General features: G+C 37.8%; 3 protein-coding genes across 8 annotated transcripts; all 3 read left to right on the forward strand.

The window, feature by feature from the left end:
• Positions 1-8,992: 8,992 nt before the first annotated feature.
• LOC113334581 lies at positions 8,993-11,376 on the forward strand. The gene is made up of 5 exons (XM_026580804.1): positions 8,993-9,513; positions 9,872-10,357; positions 10,443-11,008; positions 11,101-11,141; positions 11,297-11,376. Exons 3-5 carry the CDS (start codon positions 10,476-10,478, stop codon positions 11,374-11,376), a joined length of 654 nt encoding a protein of 217 aa, XP_026436589.1. The 5' UTR covers positions 8,993-9,513; positions 9,872-10,357; positions 10,443-10,475.
• Positions 11,377-12,067: 691 nt separating this feature from the next.
• LOC113334962 lies at positions 12,068-15,703 on the forward strand. 4 transcript variants are annotated; one of them, XM_026581185.1, is made up of 8 exons: positions 12,068-12,734; positions 12,877-12,955; positions 13,177-13,275; positions 13,379-13,446; positions 13,593-13,642; positions 13,723-14,700; positions 15,007-15,101; positions 15,260-15,703. In XM_026581185.1, the coding sequence occupies exons 2-7, from the start codon at positions 12,941-12,943 to the stop codon at positions 15,042-15,044; spliced, it is 1,248 nt and encodes a 415-aa protein (XP_026436970.1). In that variant the 5' UTR covers positions 12,068-12,734; positions 12,877-12,940; the 3' UTR covers positions 15,045-15,101; positions 15,260-15,703. The 4 variants fall into 4 exon arrangements, with proteins under 4 accessions (XP_026436970.1, XP_026436972.1, XP_026436974.1 ...); XM_026581187.1 differs by having other exon boundaries at positions 12,877-13,446; positions 13,757-14,700; positions 14,977-15,101; XM_026581189.1 differs by lacking the exons at positions 12,068-12,734; positions 12,877-12,955; positions 13,379-13,446 and having other exon boundaries at positions 13,190-13,275; positions 13,757-14,700; positions 14,977-15,101.
• A 529-nt stretch (positions 15,704-16,232) lies between these two features.
• Positions 16,233-21,600, forward strand: LOC113334960 (probable serine/threonine-protein kinase DDB_G0272254). Of its 3 annotated transcripts, XR_003353060.1 has the most exons (15): positions 16,233-16,775; positions 16,890-17,298; positions 17,408-18,011; positions 18,102-18,142; positions 18,298-18,366; positions 19,011-19,111; positions 19,280-19,358; positions 19,547-19,645; positions 19,760-19,828; positions 19,988-20,037; positions 20,153-20,234; positions 20,475-20,569; positions 20,704-20,974; positions 21,184-21,303; positions 21,492-21,600. XR_003353060.1 is itself a non-coding variant. In XM_026581184.1 (13 exons), the coding sequence occupies exons 1-13, from the start codon at positions 16,447-16,449 to the stop codon at positions 20,816-20,818; spliced, it is 2,142 nt and encodes a 713-aa protein (XP_026436969.1). In that variant the 5' UTR covers positions 16,233-16,446; the 3' UTR covers positions 20,819-21,053. The 3 variants fall into 3 exon arrangements, 1 of the variants encoding a protein (XP_026436969.1); XR_003353059.1 differs by having other exon boundaries at positions 21,184-21,549; XM_026581184.1 differs by lacking the exons at positions 21,184-21,303; positions 21,492-21,600 and having other exon boundaries at positions 20,704-21,053.
• Positions 21,601-24,958: the final 3,358 nt, after the last annotated feature.

A 24,958-nucleotide genomic window follows, 5' to 3' on the forward strand; every position in this document is an offset into this window, starting at 1 on the left:
TTCAACCTGATATGCTATTGTGGAGTGTTATTTCGTGTAATATAGATACTTTGTGCACTTTATGCATCGAGTTACCCAAAAATGACACCATCTTAAGATTTCACGTCGTGTTTACCCTTCACATCATTTGTTACGTATAAAATTGATGAAGCTATTCACAATGTTGCGTCACTCAAAAAAAATGATCAATTCTGAAATCTGGAAACATAGATAAACAAAAATATAAGTAGAGAACTGCTTATTAAAAAACTTTACTTGGTTACCAGTGATTAGAATTTAGTAACTCTGACCTTTTCTTCCAATGTTCCATAAGCAAGAAACAGACCCGTGCATCGCACGGATGAGAAGCTAGTATGTGTAATAATAATAATCTAGCTTGGTTTTGTGCTCATGTTTGTGTTGTAATAAAGCAGCTGATGCTTTAGCAAAAGTTGTTAAAAATTGTATCTGAATGAGGAATGGTGGTTTTACCCACCGGACATTTTAATTCCTCATTTGAACTGTGATGTAAATTATCCTTATGTTTAGTATATTTACTCCTTTGTTCAAAAAAAAAAGTGTTTCGTCTTTTGGTGACTTCACTTTGTTAGGTACGCCTTGCTAAGTAATCTGGTGAAAATAACTAAGTTTGAAAAAAGAAAAAAGAAAAAAAAAACTGGCATTTTTACGGGCGACCCCAAAAGAATTAGGGGCGACTTTTTTATTACCAACCCATATACAACGTTAATGGATGTACAAAAACATGAAGAATACGTTAATGCCCTTACATAATCGGAGGCTATTTTGTGCCCGATTAGTATAACGAAATCGAAAGTTTAGTAACGCAAAGATACTACCGATTAATATCGATTTTGTGCCAAACGCGTATCTGGCTTCTATAACAATCGGCAGGAACAAAAACCTCACGAGACTACCGGTTGTTAAAGTATAGAAATAAGAAATCTTCAAAATTTTGCAATGTTGAAATTTGGGGCTCCTATATAATCGGACGAATAAAAAACTGTCTAAGCTAACGATTTAGGGCTTCCCATAATCGGAATGGTACAAGTAACAAATCCTACCGATTATGGTAGATTTCAAAATTCCTTACATGAAGGATTATAGAAAAAACTCATTTTGGGGAAACCTATAATCGGGAGGTTTGATAATATATTTATCGTCCGATTAAGGATACATCCAAAATACGAACCAAATGGTTATGGTCGGATCTGTACCCTCAAAACCTATGGAATTTGACAAAGGTTCGATTTGGGGCTTCCTATAATCGGTAGGTTATAAGTAACAATCTCTACCGATTTGGAGCTACTTAACAATCGGTAGCTAATGAGATGGTATTAGTTACCGATTATTAACCGCTTGACCGATAAAACCAGCGTCAACCTAAATTCATTTCATTTATTTTCAACTTCAACTCCTCTTCTCCTTTTCCCTTCCGACTACAGAGAGAAAGTTTTCCCCCTCTTTGAACTACGTCGCTATACATCGTTATCGTTAATCGTCGAATTGAATCATCGTCGATTATTCTCTATAAAGATGAAAGAAAAGGAACGTAAGAAAGCTAAAACCAAACACGTTTGTCGCTGTGAGGATCCAAACATTGGATTGCATGCCCGTAATAAAGAGGTTTTAACTCACGAACCCGAAGAACACGAAAAACACGGAGAAGATGAAGTCCCTGAAGTAGGTGATTCTGATAGCCAAACTCTCGGGCAACTTCAAATGGCCCCAATTAGGTAAGGTTCTACCATTAATTTGGTTTTTACTGCTTCAATTCGACGATTCCATGTTGTTGTTTTTTCGGGTTTTCGGTTATTACCCAGATTCGGTAGTTTAGTTATTGTTTTAAACTTCCGATTGTGGTCGAATTCTTCATTTCACAAGAACATTGGTCATATTCGGGTGGTAAATATTTAGGTTTCCTACCGATTATAGAACATTTTTCATTACTGGGACCTAAATCGACCATAATCGGAAGTTAAATGTGTTTTTGCCTTTCGAATATAATATGGAAGAACAAGTATTAGAGACGTAGTAATCGAGTGATATGATTTGTAATTTGCTTCCGATTATTTAGGCTCAACCACTTTAGTAATTTCTGGACACACAGTGATGCATATTCGGTAAAAGTTAGTTTTGCAAGGCTTCCGATTGTGATGTATTCAGTAGGGTAGACTGTTTCTGACTTTCGATTATGAGTATTTGGAAGATTATGTTGAAATATAGCGTCCGATTATAATGTATAGGATAATTATATTCGAACACCAAAAATGTTCTTTTGTTTCCGATCATCCGTATTCGGCAGCTTATGGTTAGCTTAAGTGTCCGATTATGTACAATCGGAGGTTAATGGTTAATTCAACCAACCGAATATTTATATTCGGGACTCTGGATTTAGATTAACTTCCGATTATATAGTTTGGTAACATATGTTCACTAACCTGTTGTACTTTCTTTTGTTGTTTAGGGATAGGCGAGGTAAAAAAACCCGAAGATGCAATTCTATTAGATAGTGCAAGGAGGGAAAGGCGTAGGAACTTGACAACTAGTGCAAGGAGAGCTAGGACTCCACAAGCCACTTCAAGTGCTTAAGATGGAACTCAACTATCAAGTCAACAAGTTGTTCAACCATCTGCCCCGCAATCAGAACCAGTTCAACAAGGTGTTCAACCAATTTCCCCTCAATCAGAACCAGTTCAAGAAGTTATTCAACCAACTCCACAATAAGAAACTGAAATTAAACTAGAAGCACCGGAAGATAGAGTACCATAACTTCTCGAAATAAAGCGAAACACCTTGTCCCACAAGAACTGAAGGTGAGGGATATTTCAGAAGGAATAATCCTTGGGCTGCCGGAGGATGGAGGACAATTGTTATTTGGATATAAAGACTCCTGGGCCAAAGAAATATATGAAACCGAGGTAATAATCGTATCCATTTTATTTACATATTATCTTTTTCTTCGTAATAGTTTTAAGGGTTATAGTTTTAGGTTATTCTAATTTTTTTTTTAACTTGTCTTGTGTTTAATAGTATCATTCTGATGCGGTTCGTATACTCAAACTCACCACCGCACCAACTAAAATGCTGGATTGGCATTTGAAGGATGAATGCGAAAGGTTCAAGACAATTATTGCAAATTCGGGGTTGGCTGATGCTGCCGATAACTGTATGTTGGAACATGACCGTGTGGCTATATCGGCGTTTGTGGAGAGACTTTATCCTAAGACCGACACCTTCCATATGTCTTTTGGGGAGATGACGATTACCCCAGATGATGTAGCGGAGATTATAAGGCTCCATGTTCATAGGAAAGGTGCCAGGGCTGAGTACACAAAGCAGTTGGAATGGGACAAACTTTATTCTCTAACTAAGGACTGTTTTGGTTGGGATGAAGAAACATCAAAAACTGAGTTCAATAGATGCATGAAGTATAGAACTAGACAGTTCAACATTGGTAATCTGATGGATATGTTCAAGGGGACCAAGGAGAAAGAAGAGAAAGGAACTTTAACTGATGAGCAAGTGAACCACGCGGCCACCGCATATCTCCTATGTGTATTGGGATGTGTCATTTTCCCCAATACCAGTGGAAACCGGGTCGACGCCAACCTTTTACAACTTCTGCATCCTCTCGATAAAGTGCATGAGTACTCTTGTGGAACGACATGCCACACGCGGTTGATGGAAGAGTTGAGAAAGGCGTCGAGACTTGGAATTAACTAAGTGGCCGGAAACGTGAGTCTACTACAGGTATTGTTTATTAACTCTACATACTTGGTTATTTTTTTATTTTTCTACCATTGAAGAATCAATTTCCTAATACTTGGAAAAATGACAATATAGACATGGATCTACGACCACTTCCCTATATTGGAATTTTCCATTGAAAGCCCGGCGTGGGAGGAAGGTGACCCTAGAGGAAAAAAGTACGTCTTCGATGACAACCATTCTAGGACAAAGGAGCAGCAGCTGAGTTGTTTGAGGAAGATTTTAGACTCACTGAAAGCCCAAGACGTATGCTTTAATCCATACAAGGAAGACCGAGCTAAAGGACATATACCGCCTCGTTCCGATCTGGCCCTTTATTTTGGACCATTGTGGCACCCCACAGGATATGTGATGTACAATTCCTCAAGGGTGATGCGACAACACGGTTATGTACAAGGTATACCAAAGGAGGAAATCCATGGAAATTTCTCTTTGGATCTGAAGCAGTGCTAGTCTGATAAAGATTCTATCACGGTGTTTTACAATTGGTAAACCATCCTGTAAATTCCATTGGGATAGAAGGGCGCATTACTTGATCAACCAAGGAATGCCAGCCAACCAAGGTTTTGAAAATGCTCCCAACTATATGGATTGGTACCGGAATGTTTCTCATATTCGTGTAATCCGTGATCTTAAACCAAAGCCCACAGCTCCTTACAAGAGTATCCTCAAAGACAAACCTCAGGGTTTTGATAGATTGGTACGTATTGTTTTCTTAACTTAGTTTAATATTATGGGTCAAAATAGTGTAATAACCGTTTGATGGTATGCTATTTTTTAAAACAGATGAGCAGGTTCAAGAGTTTTTCCAAATGGTGCACTAATTGCATAAAGTCCGGAGAGCCTGTGTCAATTGAGAATATAAGAAAGCACCAAGAGTTAATTGATAACGTTGACAATGAAACATCTCAGTTCGGGGGAAAATTGCAAAAAAAAAAACCTGCAACCAAGATGAACAAAAGAACTCGGGCGTCATCGAGCACTCAAGTTGATGAAACCAATGATGATGTTGGTCCAAGTCGTGGAGGTGGTAAAGGTCGCAAAGTCAAAGGAAAGAAAAACTAGTAAACTCTCAATGTTGTAAACTTTTTATGTTTGTTGTTAACTTTATGGATAACTCGGATTATGTTGGATTATGTCGTTTTCAAAGTTTGTGTCGGATTATTAGTTGGTACATTATGTTTATGGTTTGTGAATGGTTCCTTTATGGATTATGAATGGTTTTATTGCTATGTTTATGCATTTAACGATGACTCGCAAACGAATCACATGAAGAGATATGCAACTGTTGAATTTTGTAGCACAATCGGAAGCTAAGTTTATATATAAATCTTCCGATTCTGGGGATTTTGCATTTTTTCGGTCAGAATCGGGAGCTTTGTATATTATGAATCTACCTATTCTGGAGATTTTGCAAAATATTTTGTCAGAATCAGAAGATTTCTAATTTAGTTGTTCCTCCGATTATTATGTGAGAAGAAAACTTTGTTTTTTGTATCCAAACAACACCATAATCGGAAAGCAAATGCACCTCTGGGATTCCGATTATGAGAATCGGTAGGTTTAGTTTATATTGTTCCTCCGATTATTCTATGTGAAAAAAATTTTGTTTCCTGGAACCAAACAACACCATAATCGGAAATTTAAATCACTCCTTGAATTACGATTACCTTAATCAGTAGGTATAATTTATATTGTGCCTCCGATTATTCTATGTTAAAAAAATATTGTTTTTTGTATCAAAACAACACCATAATCGGAAAGAAAGCTAACTCATAAAATATCCGATTATTCGAATCGGTTGTTTGTTTAACAAAATAAACTACCGATTAAGCATAATCGGGGATCCTTTTACATTAATATGCTTCCGATTACATGCATTACATAAAGTTCAAAAGACCTTAACGTTACAATCACGTTAATAACACCTAAATCCATACTCCTAATTGACAATAAAAGTATTCAAAAAGATCATAACTTCCAGTGACCATAGAAATTGTCCCTCTTGATTTTGTAACATCCTTCATGTTCAAAGCGTTTCCCGTAGAGGTCCACATACCGGCGATCAGCAAGATTTCTCTGAAATTACGAATGAGTAACAAGTTAGTACTAACTTATGTTAATGTGAGTCGGAGTTACAAAGATACTTACTCTTTTTTTATACGTCCACCAAGGAAAACGGTTCCTAACAAATCGCTCCTCATCTTCAAGTTTGTCAATCTCCTTATCGAGCGTGTTCTTTCTCATCTCATCGGATGATCTTCGAATTCGATTACCATCTAACGCCTCAAATACCATTAAGATACGGTTCCATTACTGCTTTTCGGATTCTGATTTGTGGAGCTTGTAAACACGATCATGAGTAGTTACCACAACGTACACTCTATAAATAGCACAATCTTCTTCATCGGCAAAAGCAATATCCATGTTTTTGTTTTCAAACTTAGAACTGAAGACAGGAATGAGTTTGATGAAAATGGGTTGATACATTTGAGTTTCTTTACATAGGTTTAGGGAGAAACGACTCTTTTTTCTTTTTCCAAAAAACTGTAACGGCTATTTCATATATTTGGTTTGAACTGAAACGACTATTTTGACAATAATCGGTAGGTATGAAAGTTAGAATATCTACTGATTATAGTAGATTTCTAAATTTAAAACTCATTTTTGGGGCAACCTATAATCGGAGGTCATTGTAACCTGTTTGATTTCCGATTATGTCTACATCCAAAACACGAACCAAATGGTTATGGTTTGCTCTGTACCCTCTGACTTATGGAATTTGGCAAAGGTTCGATTCGGGGCTCCTTATAATCGGTAGGGTTGCAAGTAATAATTCCTACCGATTACGATAGATTCCAAAATTCATTACATCAAGGATTTTAGAAAAAACTCACTTTGGGGTAACCTATAATTGGAGGTTATTGTAACCTGTTTCCGATTATGTCTACATCCACAACACGAACCAAATGGTCATGGTTGGCTCTGTACTCTCATAACCTATGGAATTTGGAAAATGTTCGATTCGAGGCTCCTTATAATCGGTAGGGTTGTAAGTAATAATTCCTACCGATTACGGTAGATTCCAAAATTCATTACATCAAGGATTTTAGAAAAAACTCATTTTGGGGCAACCTATAATCGGAGGTTATTGTAACCTGTTTCCGATTATGTCTACATCCACAACACGAACCAAATGGTTATGGTTGGCTCTGTACCCTCATAACCTATGGAATTTGGCAAAGGTTCGATTCAGGGCTCCTTATAATCGGTAGGGTTGTAAGTAATAATTCCTACCGATTAAGGTAGATTCCAAAATTCATTACATCAAGGATTTTAGAAAAAACTCATTTTGGGGCAACCTATAATCGGAGGTTATTGTAACCTGTTTGAATTCCGATTATGTCTACATCCACTACACGAACCAAATGGTTATGGTTGGCTTTCTACCCTCATAACCTATGGTTTTGGCAAAGGTTCGATTCGGGGCTCCTTATAATCGGTAGGGTTGTAAGTAATAATTCCTACCGATTACGGTATATTCCAAAATTCATTACATCAAGGATTTTAGAAAAAACTCATTTTGGGGCAACCTATAATCGGAGGTTATTGTAACCTGTTTGATTTCCGATTATGTCTACATCCACAACATGAACCAAATTGTTATGGTTGGCTCTGTACCCTCATAACCTATGGAATTTGGCAAAGGTTCGATTCGGGGTTCCTTATAATCGGTAGGGTTGTAAGTAATAATTCCTACCAATTACGGTAGATTCCAAAATTCATTACATCAAGGATTTTAGAAAAAACTCATTTTGGGGCAACCTATAATCGGGAGGTTGTGTAACCTATGTGACTTCTGATTATGTCTACATCCACAACACGAACCAAATGGTTATGGTTGGATGTGTATCCTCAAAACCTATGGAATTTGGCCAAGGTTGAATCTGGGGCTACTTATAATCGGTATAAGTTAGATTATCTACCGATTATAAAAGGGCATATTAGCCGAAATATCCACACATTAATCGGGAACAACTTGAAGTTAAGGTGTGATGTTGTTTTTAGAAATGAGCAGATGTCTCTTGACAGAACTATAATGGATATTAAGAGATCTTTAAATACCTATATAATAACTCCTTCTTCGTTTAAGATGGATGCTACTTCTGTAAATAAGTTTACAATCCAGGATTTCGATTATATCATGTTCATTGATGGGTCTTTCAAATTTTTTGACATGGGTATGGAATCATGCTTTATTACAATGCAGGAAGAATAAAAAGGTGCAGAGCGGACTTTGGACTGACTTCAAGTGCTTTTGCTGCAGAGACAAAGGCGCTAATTTTGGCTTCCTCTTGGGCGGAGGAGATGAGTCTTTCTAAGGTCCTTTTTCTAAGTATTGCCTTCAGTTAGTAAACTTTGTGAACGGAGGAAAGGGTGATATAGATTGGAGGTGTCTGGATCTCCTAAAAGATTATCGGATTTCATTTTCTGCTTGTTTGAACTTTAAAGTAGGTTATGTAAAGCGTATTAAGAATAAGATTGTGGATGAACTTGCTAGTCGAGCTAGGACTTTAAGTTTAAGAAACATATGGAATTCTTCTCCTCGGTTTCTGAACAATGTAATGAGAGAAGATTCCTTAAGTGATTTTTGTAATAGTCTTTTTAAGTAATGGTAAGTTTGTTTTTCTCAACAAAAAATAAAAATAAATCGGGAACAACTTAGTACATATCTACCTACCGATTATTCTGTAACTATCGATTCTTGTGTTTGCTACCGATTGTATAAGGACATATTGACCATTTGGGAAAATCGAAGATAAGAGGTAGCTTAGATTTATGTTTGGGTGACCTTTTTTTATCTTTTTGTGTCGCCCTTAATTCTTTTAGGGTCGCCCCTAAAAATGCATCCGAAAAAAAACCCTTCTAAAGGTAATCGATAAAACACTCTATTCAAGGTTCGGATTTGGCACCACGTATGTACGTAAGACAAGTTTAACCGCCTACAGCAACCAACAGCAAGAAGGACACAAAATGACAAAACTAAGAGTCAAAACCGACCTTGACCTTCCTAATTGGTCTCGCTAGGAACAAAATGAATCAAATGATTAATCTAGAGTCAAGACCGACCTTGACCCTCCTAATGGGGTTTCGCTAGGAACAAAATGATCGATCTAAAGTCAAGACCGACCTTGGCCTTCCTCATTGGGCATTACCACTTAATAAGCAGCCAGAGACCGGATCCTGTGCAAGATTGGCGGGAGAGACACAAGAGAGATTAAACAGAAAAAAAAGGAACTTGGCAAATGCACCGTAATCCATCATCGTCGTCTTCTTCTTCTACAGCCACCACTAATCCATCATCGTCTTCTTTTTTTTTTTTTTTTGTTTCTCTAGGTTAATATATGGAGACCTCATCATCACAACCGGAAGAAGAAGACGAACATCTGTTGTTATTGAAGAGAATACAACAATTTGAATCTGGAAATGTACATATTCAGCAACAACTATCTAGTTTGATTCTTCATAATGAATTAGGTTACGTCAATCCAAAATCTCTCTCAATTTCACCTCACCATTCAGCCGACCCAAGAAGAAGAATAGATGATACTCCGAATCCTAGAAGAAGAATTGGAGCTGGACCTGGATCATTAATAGGTTCAGAATTTGCTCATTTGCAGTGTTGAATATCCTGGAGTCAGTTGGTCAATCAGTCCATGATGCATATGGCCGTATTACTTACTGGTAAGTAATTTCATTTAATTACTTTTTCATTTATGTGAAGCGGTGAGAATGTGAGGTTTGGTTTGTTTTTGCCACTTTTTAGATTTCTAGGGTTTCTGGATTGAACATAGCTTAAAACTGTTGATTTGAAACTTAAAACTAGAATACAATTGCAACTAAATAATGCTCAGCAATTTGAGAATATGTTACAAAATTTTGGGAATACTGAGGTGCATAGAGCAGGTTTTGTATATGATTAATTTGGATTTTCAGTTTAAGCTTGGAAAAATATCCGTACTTTGTAATACAAGTTTAATTGGTATCAAAAAGTTACTTACTTGATTCATATCTGTCGTGACCAATTTGGGTACAATATCAGAGTTTGGATGATTGGGCTTATGGGTTGGTAGTACAACTTCAGATTTTGATCGGTTACACATTAGGGGATGACCAATTTTACAGGAATCGAGCAGCTGAGAAGCTTTATGGCTACTCTGCTTCGGAAACTCTTGGTCGGAATCTGCTCGAGCTCCTTACTGATGTCGAAAACTATGATGAAGCACTTGAAGTAATACAGAAAAATACCATGGGGCAAAGCTGGACAGGGACATTCCCAGTAAAGAATAAACTAGGAGAACAGTTTGTTGTAATCGCAACCAATAGCCCATTCTATAATGATACTGGGGATTGGGTTGGAATTCTTTGTGCTTCTGTGGATTCAGAGCTCTTTCGTCAAGATTGTCGATATCAATCCTCAGAATCGTGTTCCAGCTCTAGTCAGCTTAGAAGTGTTCCGACAACTAGACCCGGCGTTGATTCTCGTTTGCCTCCGCAAGCTGGGGTTGCTTCTAATTTATCCAATCTGGTAATTTTAAACTTTCCTTGATTCTTTTGCACTTAAAATTCGAATATTTGCGTAGCCTCTCTTGATTAATAGAACCGTAAAACAGGCATTTCAACTTACCGGCAAACTCAGATAAAAAATGAAGACTGGTGATAACATCTTGGCACTTCAAAGCCGGAGAGGAGGTAGTAAGGATCCAACTTTGACTGAAGCTAGCTTGTCAAGAGGAAACATTTCCGCATATCCCTGTGGTGTTCCTTATGAAGCTGCTATCATGGAAAAATTCCCTGAGAATCCTATCAGATATTTTGAAGGTGAGAGTGAAAGCAGGTTTGGGATCCGCAATTACGTAAGCTCTAGGGCGGAGGCTTGGATTAGCAAGAAGAAGATGCCATGGGAATGGTTGAGTCATCAATGTGATTCTGACTTTGATCAGCAAATTAGTTCTGAGAACTATGAAAAAACACAGATCCTGGTTGCAGAAAATAAACAATTTGGGAATGAAGCCTCTACATCCGGGTCCTCATTTTCTTTTGCTACCAGCACAAGCAGTGTTAGTGGTAGTGTTAGTAGCAGAAGCAGTCCTTTTCGTAAAATTGATATGGAAACAGACTCTCTGCATTATGATATTTGCATGGGAAGACTTGGCCATCGGTGCACAAATAGGGCATGGTACTAAATTTTCATCAATGTTCTAAAATAATTGTATCTCAATGATTTTTCACCTTTCAAAAGTTATGACCCATTGACTTTGGTGGTCTCAGGTTCATGTGGAACTGTATACCGTGGTCTGTGGTGTGGCTCGGTACGTTTTCTGTTATGCTTCATTTGTGCCACAACTTGTGCTCCGACAGCTGTGTTAGGAGCTTTCTAATTTGGGATAATGCACATGAATGGAACTTGTATGTGAAAATTTTGATAAATGAGGCAAATTCTTTTGTTGTCTTTTTCTTCTTGCAGGACGTTGCAGTAAAAGAGTTTTCCAAGTTGGAGTACTCAGAAAACTTACTACAGACTTTCAGAAAAGAGTTAGTTTTTGAACTCAACCTGTACTTTTTCATATTATCTTGCCATTGGAGGATCATAACTGATTCAGATACATAATGCCCTTTTAAGTTTAAGAATCAAATTGGATCTGGATAGTATACGTTGTATTAGAATACCTTGTGCTATTTATTTTCTGTTTTGCTATCTGCTTCCTAGTTTTTCTTGCATCCAACAAACTGTTGCATAACTTATACTTTATTGTTGAGTATTGAAAAACCCTATCGTGTTTGTAAGAGGCCATAATATCCTACATTCTTATTCATACAACGCTAGGACAAGATTTTGCATGGATCGCTTGCATACGATCTAATCTGCCAATGGCTTATTTCCAATGAGCATGATCTCTCACCTCATATGTTGTCCTCGCTGAAAAAGTGAACACCACAACATTCTAAAACCATACATATGGGAAGGTGTGATTTCCCATTTTCCAGTACATTCATTCTTACAAATTGTTAGCAAGGTGAATTATATCAGGATAGTCATGCGACCATGAATTCATTCCCAAACTATCAGACTATCTTTCTGTGGTCCCCGAATTATCTTGCAAACTGTATATATCTGGTTAAATCTTCATTAGTCATTGAAGATAGTATAAGAAAGTATCTTTTCTTTGCACCATAAAGACGTGGGCGTCGGTCTAAAATTATTTTTTTCTTTTTTACGAAGGTATTACCTATGAAGAGGCTTCGGCATCCAAATGTATTGCTTTTTATGGGAGCAGTAACTTCACCTCTTCATTCGTGCATTGTCATAGAATACCTACCAAGGTTCTTTCTCCACTTGTTCTTCTGAAAATATGAAAAATGTGACAGACTTATTTGATTCTTGCAATTTGGTTTTACTTTATCCGATATTGCATTACCTTTCCTCTTTTGTTGATTTTTTCTGTTGTTTCTGTCATGCATATTCTGTTAGAATTTTAGCTCTTAATCACCGTTACTAAGACCTAAACATGATACTAACTTAATCATATGCTGAAAACATATTTGACCCGACTATTAACATGTTTTACAGATCACATAAACTCCATCCATATAAACCAAGCATATTCAGTTCATAAAACAACTTAACAACACCAAACATGTTTTGTAGCTTCAACACAATTGGCATGGAGTGGTTTAGAAGAAGAAGAAGTAAATGATCTCTTTACTAATAAGTTAATGACTTGGATTTCTACTTCTATTGCCTCATGCTTGAACGATGGATAAAACGGGTTCTCTTTTACTGCAAGAGGCTAGAAGAGAGTCTGTCATGCTGGCCACATGTCTCTCTAATCTTTCCATCATGAGTTAGAAAGACGCACCTCATTGCTACATGGGGCAGCTCACTAGTTATCATTAACCTTAAGGTAATCTTTAGTGCATAATACTACTAGTCCAGCTTAACTTAATCTCATAAAGGATTAGCTTTGGCTAGTTTTCATTGTTGCAGCAAACCATAAAAAGCCAACATATTCAACTTACTTGATTTACGATCTGTATTGTATGCAGCGGAAATTTGTTTCAGTTGCTTCGACGTAAGACTGCTAGATTAGGTTGGAGGCGTCCTGCTCTAATGGCCGTGGACATTGTATGTAGAGTGGAATTTTGTTGTTTGCTATATTCTGAAATCTGATACCTTTTCATTTAATGCTGTTAACAGCTACTTCTGTATTTTTATATTCTCTTTCATTCAAATCAAATTTCAAAATAATGCACTTCAACACATGTCTTTGTCTTCCAATCTAACTGGTAAAAGTAGGTCTTCTTCCTCCGTGAATCATGCGTCAGTATTTTCTGAACCTTCAATAGGCACGAGGTATGAATTATCTTCATCGTTGCAATCCGCCAATTGTCCATCGCGATTTGAAGTCATCAAACTTGTTGGTTGATAAGAACTGGAACGTGAAGGTATTTATTTTTAGACTTCCCTTTCTTGTCCTTCTCTAGAGATGTTACAGACTTACAGTAGAGAGAAATGTCACATAATCACTTTCCTCATATTTTGATTAAGTTGGTGATTTTGGGCTCTCTCGGCTCAAACATGCGACATATCTCGCTACAAAAACAGGGAAAGGAACGGTATATATTGTAACTTTGCCTCGAGTGCTGTTTGTTTCCTCCTTTGGTTTTATAAACTAAGTTGGTTTGTAAGTTAATTATTTTTATTTGGGGTCTCAGAAGTCTATCACAACCTTACTAATTATCTCTACTTCCCCTCCCTGCAGCCATAGTGGATGGCTCCGGAGGTTATCCGTAATGAGCCCTCAGATGAGAAGTAGGTTCACTTTACTTTCTTTTTTCCAGTTAATCTTCGTTAATGCGATATTTCTAACTTATCCCCTTTTTCGAGCTCAGCAACGGTCTCTTTTATAACGCGTGAGTACTGTAGGTGTGATGTTTATAGCTTTGGAGTAGTGCTGTGGGAACTTGCCACACAGAGGATCCCTTGGGAGACGCTAAATACGATGCAGGTAGATTTTGATTTATCCATGGCTGATATGGTTGTGTGGAAGCCTAGTACTTCAGGGGAGTTTACTATGAAAGCTACTTATAAGGCCCTGGCAGGTGAAAATAATGATGTTCTTTGGAAGAACCTTGTCTGGTTTAAAAATCATGTGCCAAGGCATTCCTTCATCACTTGGTTGTGCTTACATGGTAGATTGAAAACCAGAGATGAAATGGTAAAATGGGGTTTATTATCAGTTGCTACTTGTGCTTTATGTGAAGAAGGCCCTGAAACTGAAGAGCACCTTTTTCATTCTTGTATTTTTTCTGCTGGAATCTGGCTGGGGTTATTGCTTAAACTGGGAATTTTTAGAACCATGTGTGGGAGTTGGAGTGAGGAACTTAACTGGTGTGTTCAAGCTTTTGGTGGTCAGACTCTAATTGCCAGAGTAAAGAAACTGGTGTTTAATAGCTATATTTATCACTTGTTGAGAGAAAGGAATAGTAGAATATTTGCTGGAAAATTCTCTTCTGCTGATCAAGTGGGTTTCTTGATTCTGGAGGATGTTAGAGTTAGAGTTAGTTCTATTCATTGCAAGGCTGAGGAAAGCTCTCATTCTAGAAGCTTTATGGATAGACTTAAAATTAGCTGCCAGTTTGTACCTCCTTCTATTACTACTTACTGCTCTTGGCTGTTTCCAGACCCAGACTTAATCATGGTGAATACTGATGGGTCAAGAAAGGACCATTCAGGTGGATGGGGAGCTATTTTAAGGGACTGCTCAGGCACAGTCTTAGCTGCTGCAAAAGGAGGTGGTCCTCCCATGTCTGTCAATGCTCATGAGCTGCAGGGAGTGGAGTTGGGTTTAAATCTTGCCATTGAGAAAGGTATAAAAAGAATTCACCTGGCTATGGATTAAATGTACATCTACAATCTGATGATTCAGAAAAACTGCAAACCTCCATGGAGTTTGTTCTTGGAAAAGTGAAATTCATTTCTAATTCAGTAGTAAGATCTGCCTGTTGATGATCGACTTTATAGTTACCTAGATTAAAAGTCTTCCAATATGTTATAGTAGCAAATGAGGAAATTCTACACATTCAAACTTCATAACAACATCAAAACTTTTTCCATGTCTCATTTATGTGTGACGCTAATTACAGAAAGTCTGCTGTTTCATCGGGGATATGTAGGTGATTGGAGCTGTGGGTTTCATGGACCGACAGATTGAGATTCCAGAAGACACAGATCCTTATTGGGCTTCTCTAATTGAGAGCTGCTGGCACAGGTAATCGTCTTGTTACATGTTTTTTTTTTGTTAATCTTGATTTCACTTGGTGCTTTGGTAGTCCTTAGTACATGGAAGTTGGCAAGATTTCATTCACCTATCCATTTTGACTTGGATATTTTTCTTTTCTCTTTGTACTTTTCTATTTGACGAACTAGTGATCCAAAATGCCGTCCAACATTCGAGGAACTGCTGGACAAGTTAAAAGTACTACAAAAGCATTATCAAGTTCAAAAGCACGAGCAAGTACCAGGTTTGCCTAGGGCGACTAATTAAACACCAATTATTGACATTTTGGATTGAATCTCAACACACATTCTAACTCATCCAGGAGTAGGGAACAAAAAAGGGAAAGGAAAAGGAATAGAGAAAGTAGCAAGACGTAGATGGATAATTCATTCTTATACTTCATGGTTGACAATTTCAGAGTTAATGGATTTGCATTCATATTGATTGTATTGCAAAATGATTGGACGAATTATGTTAACATCTGTGTCGGTTTTAACGTAGGGCTATGGTCCTTGAGTATATGACTTCAAAATGTACTCTTATTCTCTATCCATGATCAATGTAGGATTCATTCTTCTGGAGATAAAATGAAATCATCCACATTTTTCTTTCTTTCTTTGGTCTAGCGTCTTTCTCGAGTCTTGCATTCAATCAGATTCGGTGAGTTGCTTTAAAGCTTTTCAAACAGGTGCATTGCCTTGGCAATTAGTTCAAAAGTGGAAGCTAGCAAAGAATTTTTACACTAATATACGCTATGTTCATAGTTATAGGGAAGCTAATTTTTCTGCCGATGCCTTGACTAAGCAAGAATGTTTGCAGGCTGAGGATATTGATGAATTTTATGAGGTAGGCCAGGTTTCATTTTGTCTGTAAAATGGCCTCATTTCAAATAGGCTTGTCTGAAGGATGGCCTCTGTGGCTAGTCTTTAGGCAGCTTATGTCCCTGTACAGTTTCGGCTTTTTTACTTAATATTATTGACCGAGTAAAAAAAGTCTTTCTCGAGTCTTGACATCGTATATGAGAAAGTCTTCAAGCACCCGAACACAAAATGACACTGTAGATAATTAACCACGTGGCATGGGTTCCACAAACCACTGTAAACGAGACAGACAGACGGATGAGTGTTGGGAATGGCGGGAGCGACAGAAGATTACTGGTAAAGAAGTTGATAAACAAAGAAACGGCAAAAACATCCAAAAGAAGAAACCATACAAAATCTGAAGAAGAAGAAGACGGAGATCTAGGTCTTCATCTTCTTCTGAGATCAACACGAAACCCTAACATAACTCTTTTGTTTTTTTATTCTTTTTCTCTCCCTCTCTAGTTTTTGGATCTATGGATGGAGTTCCACGATCTCCAACTGAAGAAGAAAAACGTTTGTTGCTACTAAAACGGATACAACAGCTTGAATCTGAAAATGCACATCTTCAACGACAATTCTCCAATTTGGCTCATTCCAGATTACCAAGATGTCACTCAAATGCACCTCACCAATCGCAATTGGCTCACTCAAACAGAAATTATCCCGGTACCAGTCGTGATTCTCGAACTATACTACCAGCAAACGGTTTCTTGAATTTTAGTCAGAAGCAGTATTTTGGTATCTTGGAGTCATTGGGTCAATCAGTTCATATTGTAGATCTCAGGGACCGCATTGTGTACTGGTAGGTTTTACTTCCTCATTTTTTTTCCCAATTGAATCTTTGATTATACCACTAGAAGTTAGAATGTCACTTAGTCCTTATCCATACCACATTAGGGGATATCTCATTGTACAGGAATAAAGGGGCGGAAAAACTATATGGTCATTCTGCTTCTGAAGCGCTTGGTCATAGTAATGTTAAGCTCCTAACTGATGTCCAATACTATGATGATGCAATTGAGATTATATCAAATAATACCGCTGGCCAAAAATACACTGGGACATTCCCTGTGAAGAATAAGCTAGGGACACGATTCGTAGTAATTGTAACGAATAGCCCATTCTATGACGATTTTGGAAATTTAGTTGGGGTCGTTTCTTGTTCTGTTGACTCGAAACCCTTTCACCGAGAAACTCGATGTCAGTCTTCAAAATTCTATCCCAGTTCCAGCTCTTGTCAGCCTACAAGTGGGTTGGCAAATAAGTCAGATGTTGATTCTCATTTGCCTCTGCAAGCTGGGATTGCTTCTAAAATATCAAATTTGGTAAGTTAACTTAATTTGAGTCTTTTAATACATGAAAACGGATATTCCTGCGCATGTTCTATGGTCTCGTTTATTTTAGCGTCTCCTGATTGATCGAATAATGAAACAGGCATCTCGAATGACCAACAAAATCAGGTCAAAAATGAAGACTGGTGATAATGCCTTGGTTAATGAAAGCCGGAGAAGAGATGGCCAGTATTTTAATCAAAGCCTCTCAGAAACTGTTCTCTCTGGCCATAGGAAGGATCCAACTTTTAGTGAAGCTGGCCCGTCTAGAGGAGACATTCCACCATCTCCCTTGGGTGTTTCTTTTGAAGATACGCCTGGAGAAAATTTCAGTACTTCTGGGGGTGAAGGTGAAGGCGAAGGCAAAATTGGGATCCTCAAGGACATAAGTTCTAGGGCAGAGGCTTGGATTAGCAAGAAGAGCATGTCATGGCAATGGTTGGATCATGAACGCGAACCTGACTTCGATCAAAAAAATTGTTCTGGTAACTACGAAAAAACAGAAATCCAGGTTGCAGAAAATGACCCATTTGGGAATGAAGCGTCTACTTCAATGTCCTCATTTTCTCATGCCAACAGCACCAGTACTATAAGTAGCAGCGTCAGTACTAGCAGTAGTCCTCTTAATAAGTTTGATGCGGAAACAGATTCTTTGCATTTTGATATCATGTGGGAAGACTTGGCAATCGGTGCACAAATAGGGCATGGTAATGAAAATTTTCACTACTGCTGGTATTTTTGTCAATGTTATTTAAGGAAGAGTTTTCTTATCTTTAAACTCTTAATGCTGGTCTCAGGTTCATGCGGAACTGTGTATCGTGGTTTATGGTGTGGCTCGGTATGTTTATTATTCCCTTAAACTTCTTTTGCAATTGCACATTGTTGTTCCTATATTTGTGGCTCAAATGGCTATTTTATGAGCTTTCTAAATCGTGCTAACGTGCATAAAGGTGATAATGGTGCAAATACTTCCGGCTGTTTTTCATCTTGCAGGATGTTGCAATAAAAGAATTTTTCAAGTTTGAGTACTCGGATGACTTACTGCATTCTTTCAGGCAAGAGGTAGTTTTTGGACGAATTATAGTTGATATCTAAAAAAAATAAAGGTACTGCTTATATGCCATGCCGTTAAAGGATTAAAACCTGTTCAGATATATAGATTTCAATTCAAGTGCATGAGAGCAAGAAGAAGACATTCCAAATGGATCAAGATAGTAATATGCTACAGAGAAATACTTATTAATATTTTGTATTAATATAATATCTTGTTCAGATTTCTTACTGCCAACAAAGTGCTGGTTGGAGTAGTTGCATATTTTGTGCATTCTAATCATATAATGTAAGGGGAATATAAAGGACTAATAGTTGATTCCCAGTGAAACTCTCATCCCATATCCGTCATCAGCAGAAAAATAATGGCGTGAATGATCTTTTTTACTACGGGTAAAGTTTTACTAATTGCTAATGGGGCGATATATGAGATATTTTTTGCTACGGGGATAGTTGACAAGGTGATAAGATCGATCCATACTATTGGATTGCATGTATGTGGGTCCCCAAAGATCATGGCATTGTGTTAACGGATTGCTCATTACAGAAATTTGAGTAATACTCGTAGTCATAAGTATACTTTTGATAGTATCTTCAATGTTGCACTATAAAGTCATGGGTCTAAATCTAAACTGTATTTGATTTATTTCACCAAGGTGTTACTTATGAAGAGACTACGACATCCGAATGTGCTACTTTTCATGGGAGCAGTGACTTCACCTCAGCATATTTGCATTGTCACGGAGTACCTCCCATGGTTCGTCCTCCACTTGTTGTTCTGAGAGCTTGGAATTTTTATAGAGTAATTTGATTCATGAGTTTTTGTCCCATTCTTTGTAAATTGTTTCAGTTAACTCAGTTCAGGCGATCGTTGTATTTATGCTACGAAGTACTAACTTGGTTTACGGTTTCTGAATCTATGCAGTGGAAGTTTGTTTCAGTTGCTTCGACGTAACACTGCAAGATTAGATTGGAGGCGCCGCGTTCTCATGGCTGTGGATATTGTATGTGCTGTTGGCTATTTCTATTATAATGGATAATTCTTACCTTATTGGGTATTAGATTTTAATAATCTATGTTACCATGGAAGTGCAATAGTAGAACCTGACACTGCAATATATGTCTTCTACCTCTAGTCTAGCTGGAACTTTTACATTTATTGAGCATCATTTGTTGTCCAACCCTTATGTAGGCACAAGGTATGAATTACCTTCATCGCTGCAACCCACCAATTATCCATCGTGATTTGAAGTCATCGAATTTGCTGGTTGATAAGAACTGGAATGTGAAGGTAGCTGTTTTGTTCTTACCAATTTATACTTCTATGTCCTATCTTTCTCAATAAATTACTCGTCTTATAGTAAGGGTAAACGCCATGTATTCAATTTCCTTTTGTTTGCGTTAGGTTGGTGATTTTGGTCTCTCACGACTCAAACATGCAACATATCTCACAACAAAGACAGGGAAAGGAACGGTATGCTGTGTAACTTTTCCTGAGATGCTATCCGGTGGCTCTATTGGATCTTAGCACTGAGTTGGTTTTATTGTCTGATATTCTAATTTGGGTTTGTTTACTCAATCACAATCACTTACCTAAATGTCAATCTATTCATGTCCTCTTTTACCCTTGCAGCCACAGTGGATGGCTCCAGAGGTTATTCGTAGTGAGCCCTCAGACGAGAAGTAGGTTCAAGTTTACTACTACAATTCCTTTCTCACAGTTCCTTTCTCAACCTGATTAGGTTTCCCCATTCTTGAACTTAATAAGTATCATACTTTTAATGCTTGAGCATTGCAGGTCTGATGTTTATAGCTTTGGAGTAGTGCTATGGGAGCTTGCCACTCAAATGATCCCTTGGGATACACTGAACCCGATGCAGGTTTTTCTTTACTCCGTCAAATTTTTCTAGTCTTAAAACTGTATTCAGTTAATGATTTAATAGTAGATCTGCTTGTTAACGATTGAAGATGCAGTCACCTAGAGAACAAGCATTTGAGTAAATCAAAGTTAGATATGATAAAATAGCAAATGGAACTGTTGAGCACTTTTACACTTTATAAATCAAAACTTGTTCTACATGTCAACTGTGTGCTCAGTTTCATGGTGGAAATTTTTTCAGGTGATTGGAGCTGTGGGTTTCATGGACCGACGGCTTGAGATTCCAGAGGACTTAAATCCACTTTGGGCTTCTCTAATTGAGAGCTGTTGGCACAGGTATTTATATTCCAATATTGCAACTCATTCATTTTGACTTGATTTGAATTTCTCGCAGTAGTCCATTAAAGTTACAATTTGATATTATTCTGTATTCTATCGGTTTTTGACATAAAGTTTTCTATGTATCCTAGTGATCCGAAATGTCGACCAACATTCGAGGAACTGCTAGAGAAGCTGAAAGCTCTACTAAGACAGTACTCAACTCAAAAGCCCAAAGCAAACATTACGCTAGGTCAGGGGTATTGATAAAAGAAAAGGTTATGTCATGATGGATTTGAATCACCACATACATTCTAGCACGTACGCCCAGAAAAGGAGATAAAGGAAACAAGAAAGGATAGCAGCAAGAAGTGGGTTCATATAATTCCATAATGCTTTCAACTCCGGAACTGAGATTCAAAGGTACTTTTTTTTTTGGATCTGTGGTTCAGGTGGTTGGATTTACTTTCACTTTATCTTTGTTTAAGCAGTTTTGCTTTTATGTTTTCAGTATTATAATCATCATATAGTATAGGCCTCGAGTCTTGTATGTATTTAAATTGCAGAATGTGACTATAGAATACGGAAGTATCTTGGTCAATCTGTGATTCTGTGTCTTTGTGTTTGGTTAGTTCTGAAATTTCTTAGGTAAAATGCCGATTGTCTGGTGAAGAAAACTGAGTTTGAGAAGAGCAACTTCAACCCACTATTATTTGAAAGCAATGACTGAATTGAGCACGCACTTAAAGAAGGTAAGAAAGAGGTATCAGGTCTGAATCTTGTGGTAATATCCGTTGGCTTCATGTGCTAGGTAGTAGAGTTGCTTATTGCTTTAAATATTGAGCAACTAGTTTAAGATTCTATTAATTACACAGAGCAGCTAGTTTGCTAACACTCAAGTATAGAGATGGCTGATTTTGTCATTTATTCTAAATGCTAGTGTGGGGAGGAAAACTCAAAATATGATTAGGCAAATTTGAAGAAGAGGACGAAGTTCTGAGTTAACAGAATGAAAATGTCAATACTGAGTAAAGCGCAGTTGCATCATATTTTGTTTGACCCTTATTTAGGCCCGAGGTATTATGATCTCATATGTGCACCTCACCAATTGTCCCCTATGATTGAAGTCATCCGATCGGTCCAGAGGAATTGGGCTCTGAAGGTATATAAATTCATAATTTATAGCGGCGCCAAAATTTGATGCGCGTCGGAACCACAAAAAATTAATCGAGATATTTCCCACTAATTAAATAAATAATATAGCGGTAGTAAGAGATCGTTCCCACAGAGACCTGTGTAATTGATAGGTTATTTGAAATATCAAGATAAAATAAATAGCAAAAGAGGGTTTTGGTTGTAAGATAAATACAAAGAAAATAATAAATAAAAGAGATGATTAAGGAATCCTTCGCCGTTACCAAGCGATTACTGGATTAGAATACTTATCTATCTTCCGTTAGAACCATTCATCACCAACCGTAGAATAGCAGGTACGCTTTTCTATCCCCAAAACTCCTTGTATCACCGATAACAGGTACTCTTAGTCACCAGATTCCATCCAATTGAGCCGCCTTGAGGTAAGCTTACAAGGTGTAACTCAACCGAATGCTTTAGGGTTTGTGAATTTAGGTTTGATTCCACCAGTTAAACTCAGTACGCTCGATTCACTTACTGGTGTTGTTTCGACACACAGTTGCTTTACAGAATCCCTCTGTAAGGTCTCATGTTTTCCACTTGTGTAGGAGATGTACGACAATTACGGATCGCTCAACTCGCTACTAGCAATAGAATGATTAACAGACTAATCTAGCGTGCACTCCAAACCAATCTAAGAATCAATCATGAACCCTAGATACAATGAAAACAAACGATGATGATTAAAACTTCAAATAGACTTATATAATAATAAAACTTCACGCTAGAACATTGAATTCATCCTTAACCGATAGAAATTAGTTACACATAGATTTACTAAAACCCACAAAAATATAAGAAAAAAGAGAAAAAAATAGCTTGGGTTCCTCCTAAAGGGTAAACCCTAAAATATGGATTAAGAACCTCTCACCTCTCTCTTTATTTTTCTTTGTGTCTAAAGTTGTCTTTTTTTCTTCTCGGAACTAAGCCTTATATAGTCGGTCAACTGTGTTTCAGATGGGTAGAAAACAGCTGCTGCTGATTCTATGTAACAAGGAGCGTCGTAGAAGAATGAGCACGACTTGTGATTGGTTGGATCTTCAGTGGGGATGACGTGGCTTCTTAACAGCTAACCTTACATTCAACTTGGTGTACCCTGTTGTACCAAAATCCCATTTTCCCATACGCGCTAAATATTTCACCTGCTCGAAAATCTTCTCATATTTATCCTCAACTAGTCTTTCACAGCAACCAAACTCCATCACCGCCTCCCTGACTTCTCTCAAACTCGGCCCCATATCCAAGTCCGGATCCGTAACCCCATCTTAACTTCCTCTATCACCGATCCAGCAACAGCGAAGAACCATCATTCATCATTATCAACAGCAAAGCTCGAGCTCCGTCCATCTATGTAACAACATCGATCATTATCTTCATTTCTCCTTAACTGCCCGAGTTCTTCCCTGTTTAGTTTCGACTCATAGACATCACTGAAACACCCCTCATCATCTCTGCGTCATTCATGGCAGCAACGACCAACTCCATCAATCACTGGCAATCTCCGTTACCCGAGTATTCCATGTTCAACTATGTTTCTTCACCACCGATGATCCTCACTGTCATGGTTGGCTCAATAGCAGTAACACCACAAGAATCACCTCGAGACAACCAACAACCACATTGTTACCGTGATCAATCATCACCAACGGCAGCAACCACTTTCTCTCTTGGTTTCGTCCTGCTCAAACACTCTCCCAAATCTCGTACACAAAATCCGTGTTCTTCCTTGCATCGAAATTAGTTGTAATGCAGCAACACGAGAATGGCCGGAACTAGTCGTGAAAGTCGACCAAGTTCTGTAATGCTTGAGTATAAATGGTAGAAGACGGTGGCCCTGAGTAAATAGGCCGGGCGCCTTAACAGCTTTTGAATTCCGGCTCCCCCCCAAGTAAAGGACTTGACTGCCTTTAGCAGTTCCTTTAAAACAATTCACCCCTTAACATAATGACCGCCCCTTAATGTAAAGTGGGGGTGCCAATAGTACTTTCCCTTTCAGTCTTCCAAGTTCCTGTCTTACTCGTAACTTCTTCATACGAAATCGGAATGACTTTGTTCTTTCGCCATTGACTTCGTCTTCTCATCCTCTTCAAGATGATGACTAGGAATCCTCCATTTGAGCGAGTTCCAATGGGTCTTTGGCCCTTCTTCACTCGTGACTTCACTTTTGTAGTTATTTCCACTTCTTTTGGATGATTCATCTAATAAAGACATAAACTAGAAAACAATCATAATACAAGGTAATATGCGAGAAATATAACTAAAACCAGTACGGAATTGACACTCTAAACATGTAAATTAAGCACTTATCAAATTCCCCCACACTTGGCTTTTGCTTGTCCTCGAGCAAACTACCCTAAACAAATACAACAACTCCCTGTCGTTGAGGAAACGGTTGCACTTAGCATGTGCAACAGGCCTTTAAACCCCTAGGTGTCCCTAGTGGACGAGTTATAGTCTCGTGTGGATTTACCAGAGATATACCCACAAAACCTGCTCCAACTTCAAAGCGTTCCAACTTCCCAAGCATCCAAAGAGCTATGAGGACATAGAGTTTCTACGTGCTAGTAATAAGAAGTTAGAAATACCAAAGAATATATTCTCATTCTTAAATGTTGAATGAGAAATAACCACACCATAATGAGAGAACGCGTGTTTGAGAGCGATCAATAAGCATTTCGCCTCGACTTCTTCCTCACTTAAAAGGATTTTATGATAATTGCACTCAATAAGACGGCTTTTTATGGGTCTCACGTGTGTGCAGGTAGGAATGAAGAGAGAAATCCTACACACGTTGAATGATGGGAAGGAAACCTTCCGAATTATTTCTGGAGACCCCACAAAATCGTGGGAAATATAATTTTTTTTTTGATGATCTCTAAGAAAGGAAATCAACCATTATATCAAGGATGGGAGTACTTACCACCTTCACATCCGATCAGCAGTGACGAAAGCACCACTCTCACAACATCCAATAGACACGTCTTCCTTCGGCTCGTCTTCTTCATCTTCTTGGTCTTCGTCTTCGGTCTTCAACTATTGATGATAAATTCTTGAACTTCGTAGAACTTTGACAATTTGTAACTCTTTTCCTCAATTTCCTTATTGCTTGAAACTTCTTTATAGATTTTTCTTCCCCATGGCCTTATTGAACAAATAACAACCTAATTGCAAATCTTTTTTTATTATTATTTTCTTTCCTTTTTTTCTTCCTTT

Source organism: Papaver somniferum, unplaced genomic scaffold (assembly GCF_003573695.1).
Source record: "Papaver somniferum cultivar HN1 unplaced genomic scaffold, ASM357369v1 unplaced-scaffold_137, whole genome shotgun sequence".
Classification (NCBI taxonomy): domain Eukaryota; kingdom Viridiplantae; phylum Streptophyta; class Magnoliopsida; order Ranunculales; family Papaveraceae; genus Papaver; species Papaver somniferum.

What these genes read in the sequence shown, in the direction of transcription:
- LOC113334581 (XM_026580804.1), top strand. Translation starts at nt 10,476, where the DNA reads ATGAAGACTGGTGATAACATCTTGGCACTTCAAAGCCGGAGAGGAGGT. An exon ending in CGGTGCACAAATAGGGCATG is followed by an intron (nt 11,009 to 11,100) that starts GTACTAAATTTT and finishes TGGTGGTCTCAG; the next exon opens with GTTCATGTGGAACTGTATAC. An exon ending in GTGGTCTGTGGTGTGGCTCG is followed by an intron (nt 11,142 to 11,296) that starts GTACGTTTTCTG and finishes TTCTTCTTGCAG; the next exon opens with GACGTTGCAGTAAAAGAGTT.
- LOC113334962 (XM_026581185.1), top strand. An exon ending in ATAAGAACTGGAACGTGAAG is followed by an intron (nt 13,276 to 13,378) that starts GTATTTATTTTT and finishes ATTTTGATTAAG; the next exon opens with TTGGTGATTTTGGGCTCTCT. An exon ending in AAATCTTGCCATTGAGAAAG is followed by an intron (nt 14,701 to 15,006) that starts GTATAAAAAGAA and finishes GGGGATATGTAG; the next exon opens with GTGATTGGAGCTGTGGGTTT.
- LOC113334960 (XM_026581184.1), top strand. Translation starts at nt 16,447, where the DNA reads ATGGATGGAGTTCCACGATCTCCAACTGAAGAAGAAAAACGTTTGTTG. An exon ending in CGGTGCACAAATAGGGCATG is followed by an intron (nt 18,012 to 18,101) that starts GTAATGAAAATT and finishes TGCTGGTCTCAG; the next exon opens with GTTCATGCGGAACTGTGTAT. An exon ending in ATTGAGAGCTGTTGGCACAG is followed by an intron (nt 20,570 to 20,703) that starts GTATTTATATTC and finishes TATGTATCCTAG; the next exon opens with TGATCCGAAATGTCGACCAA.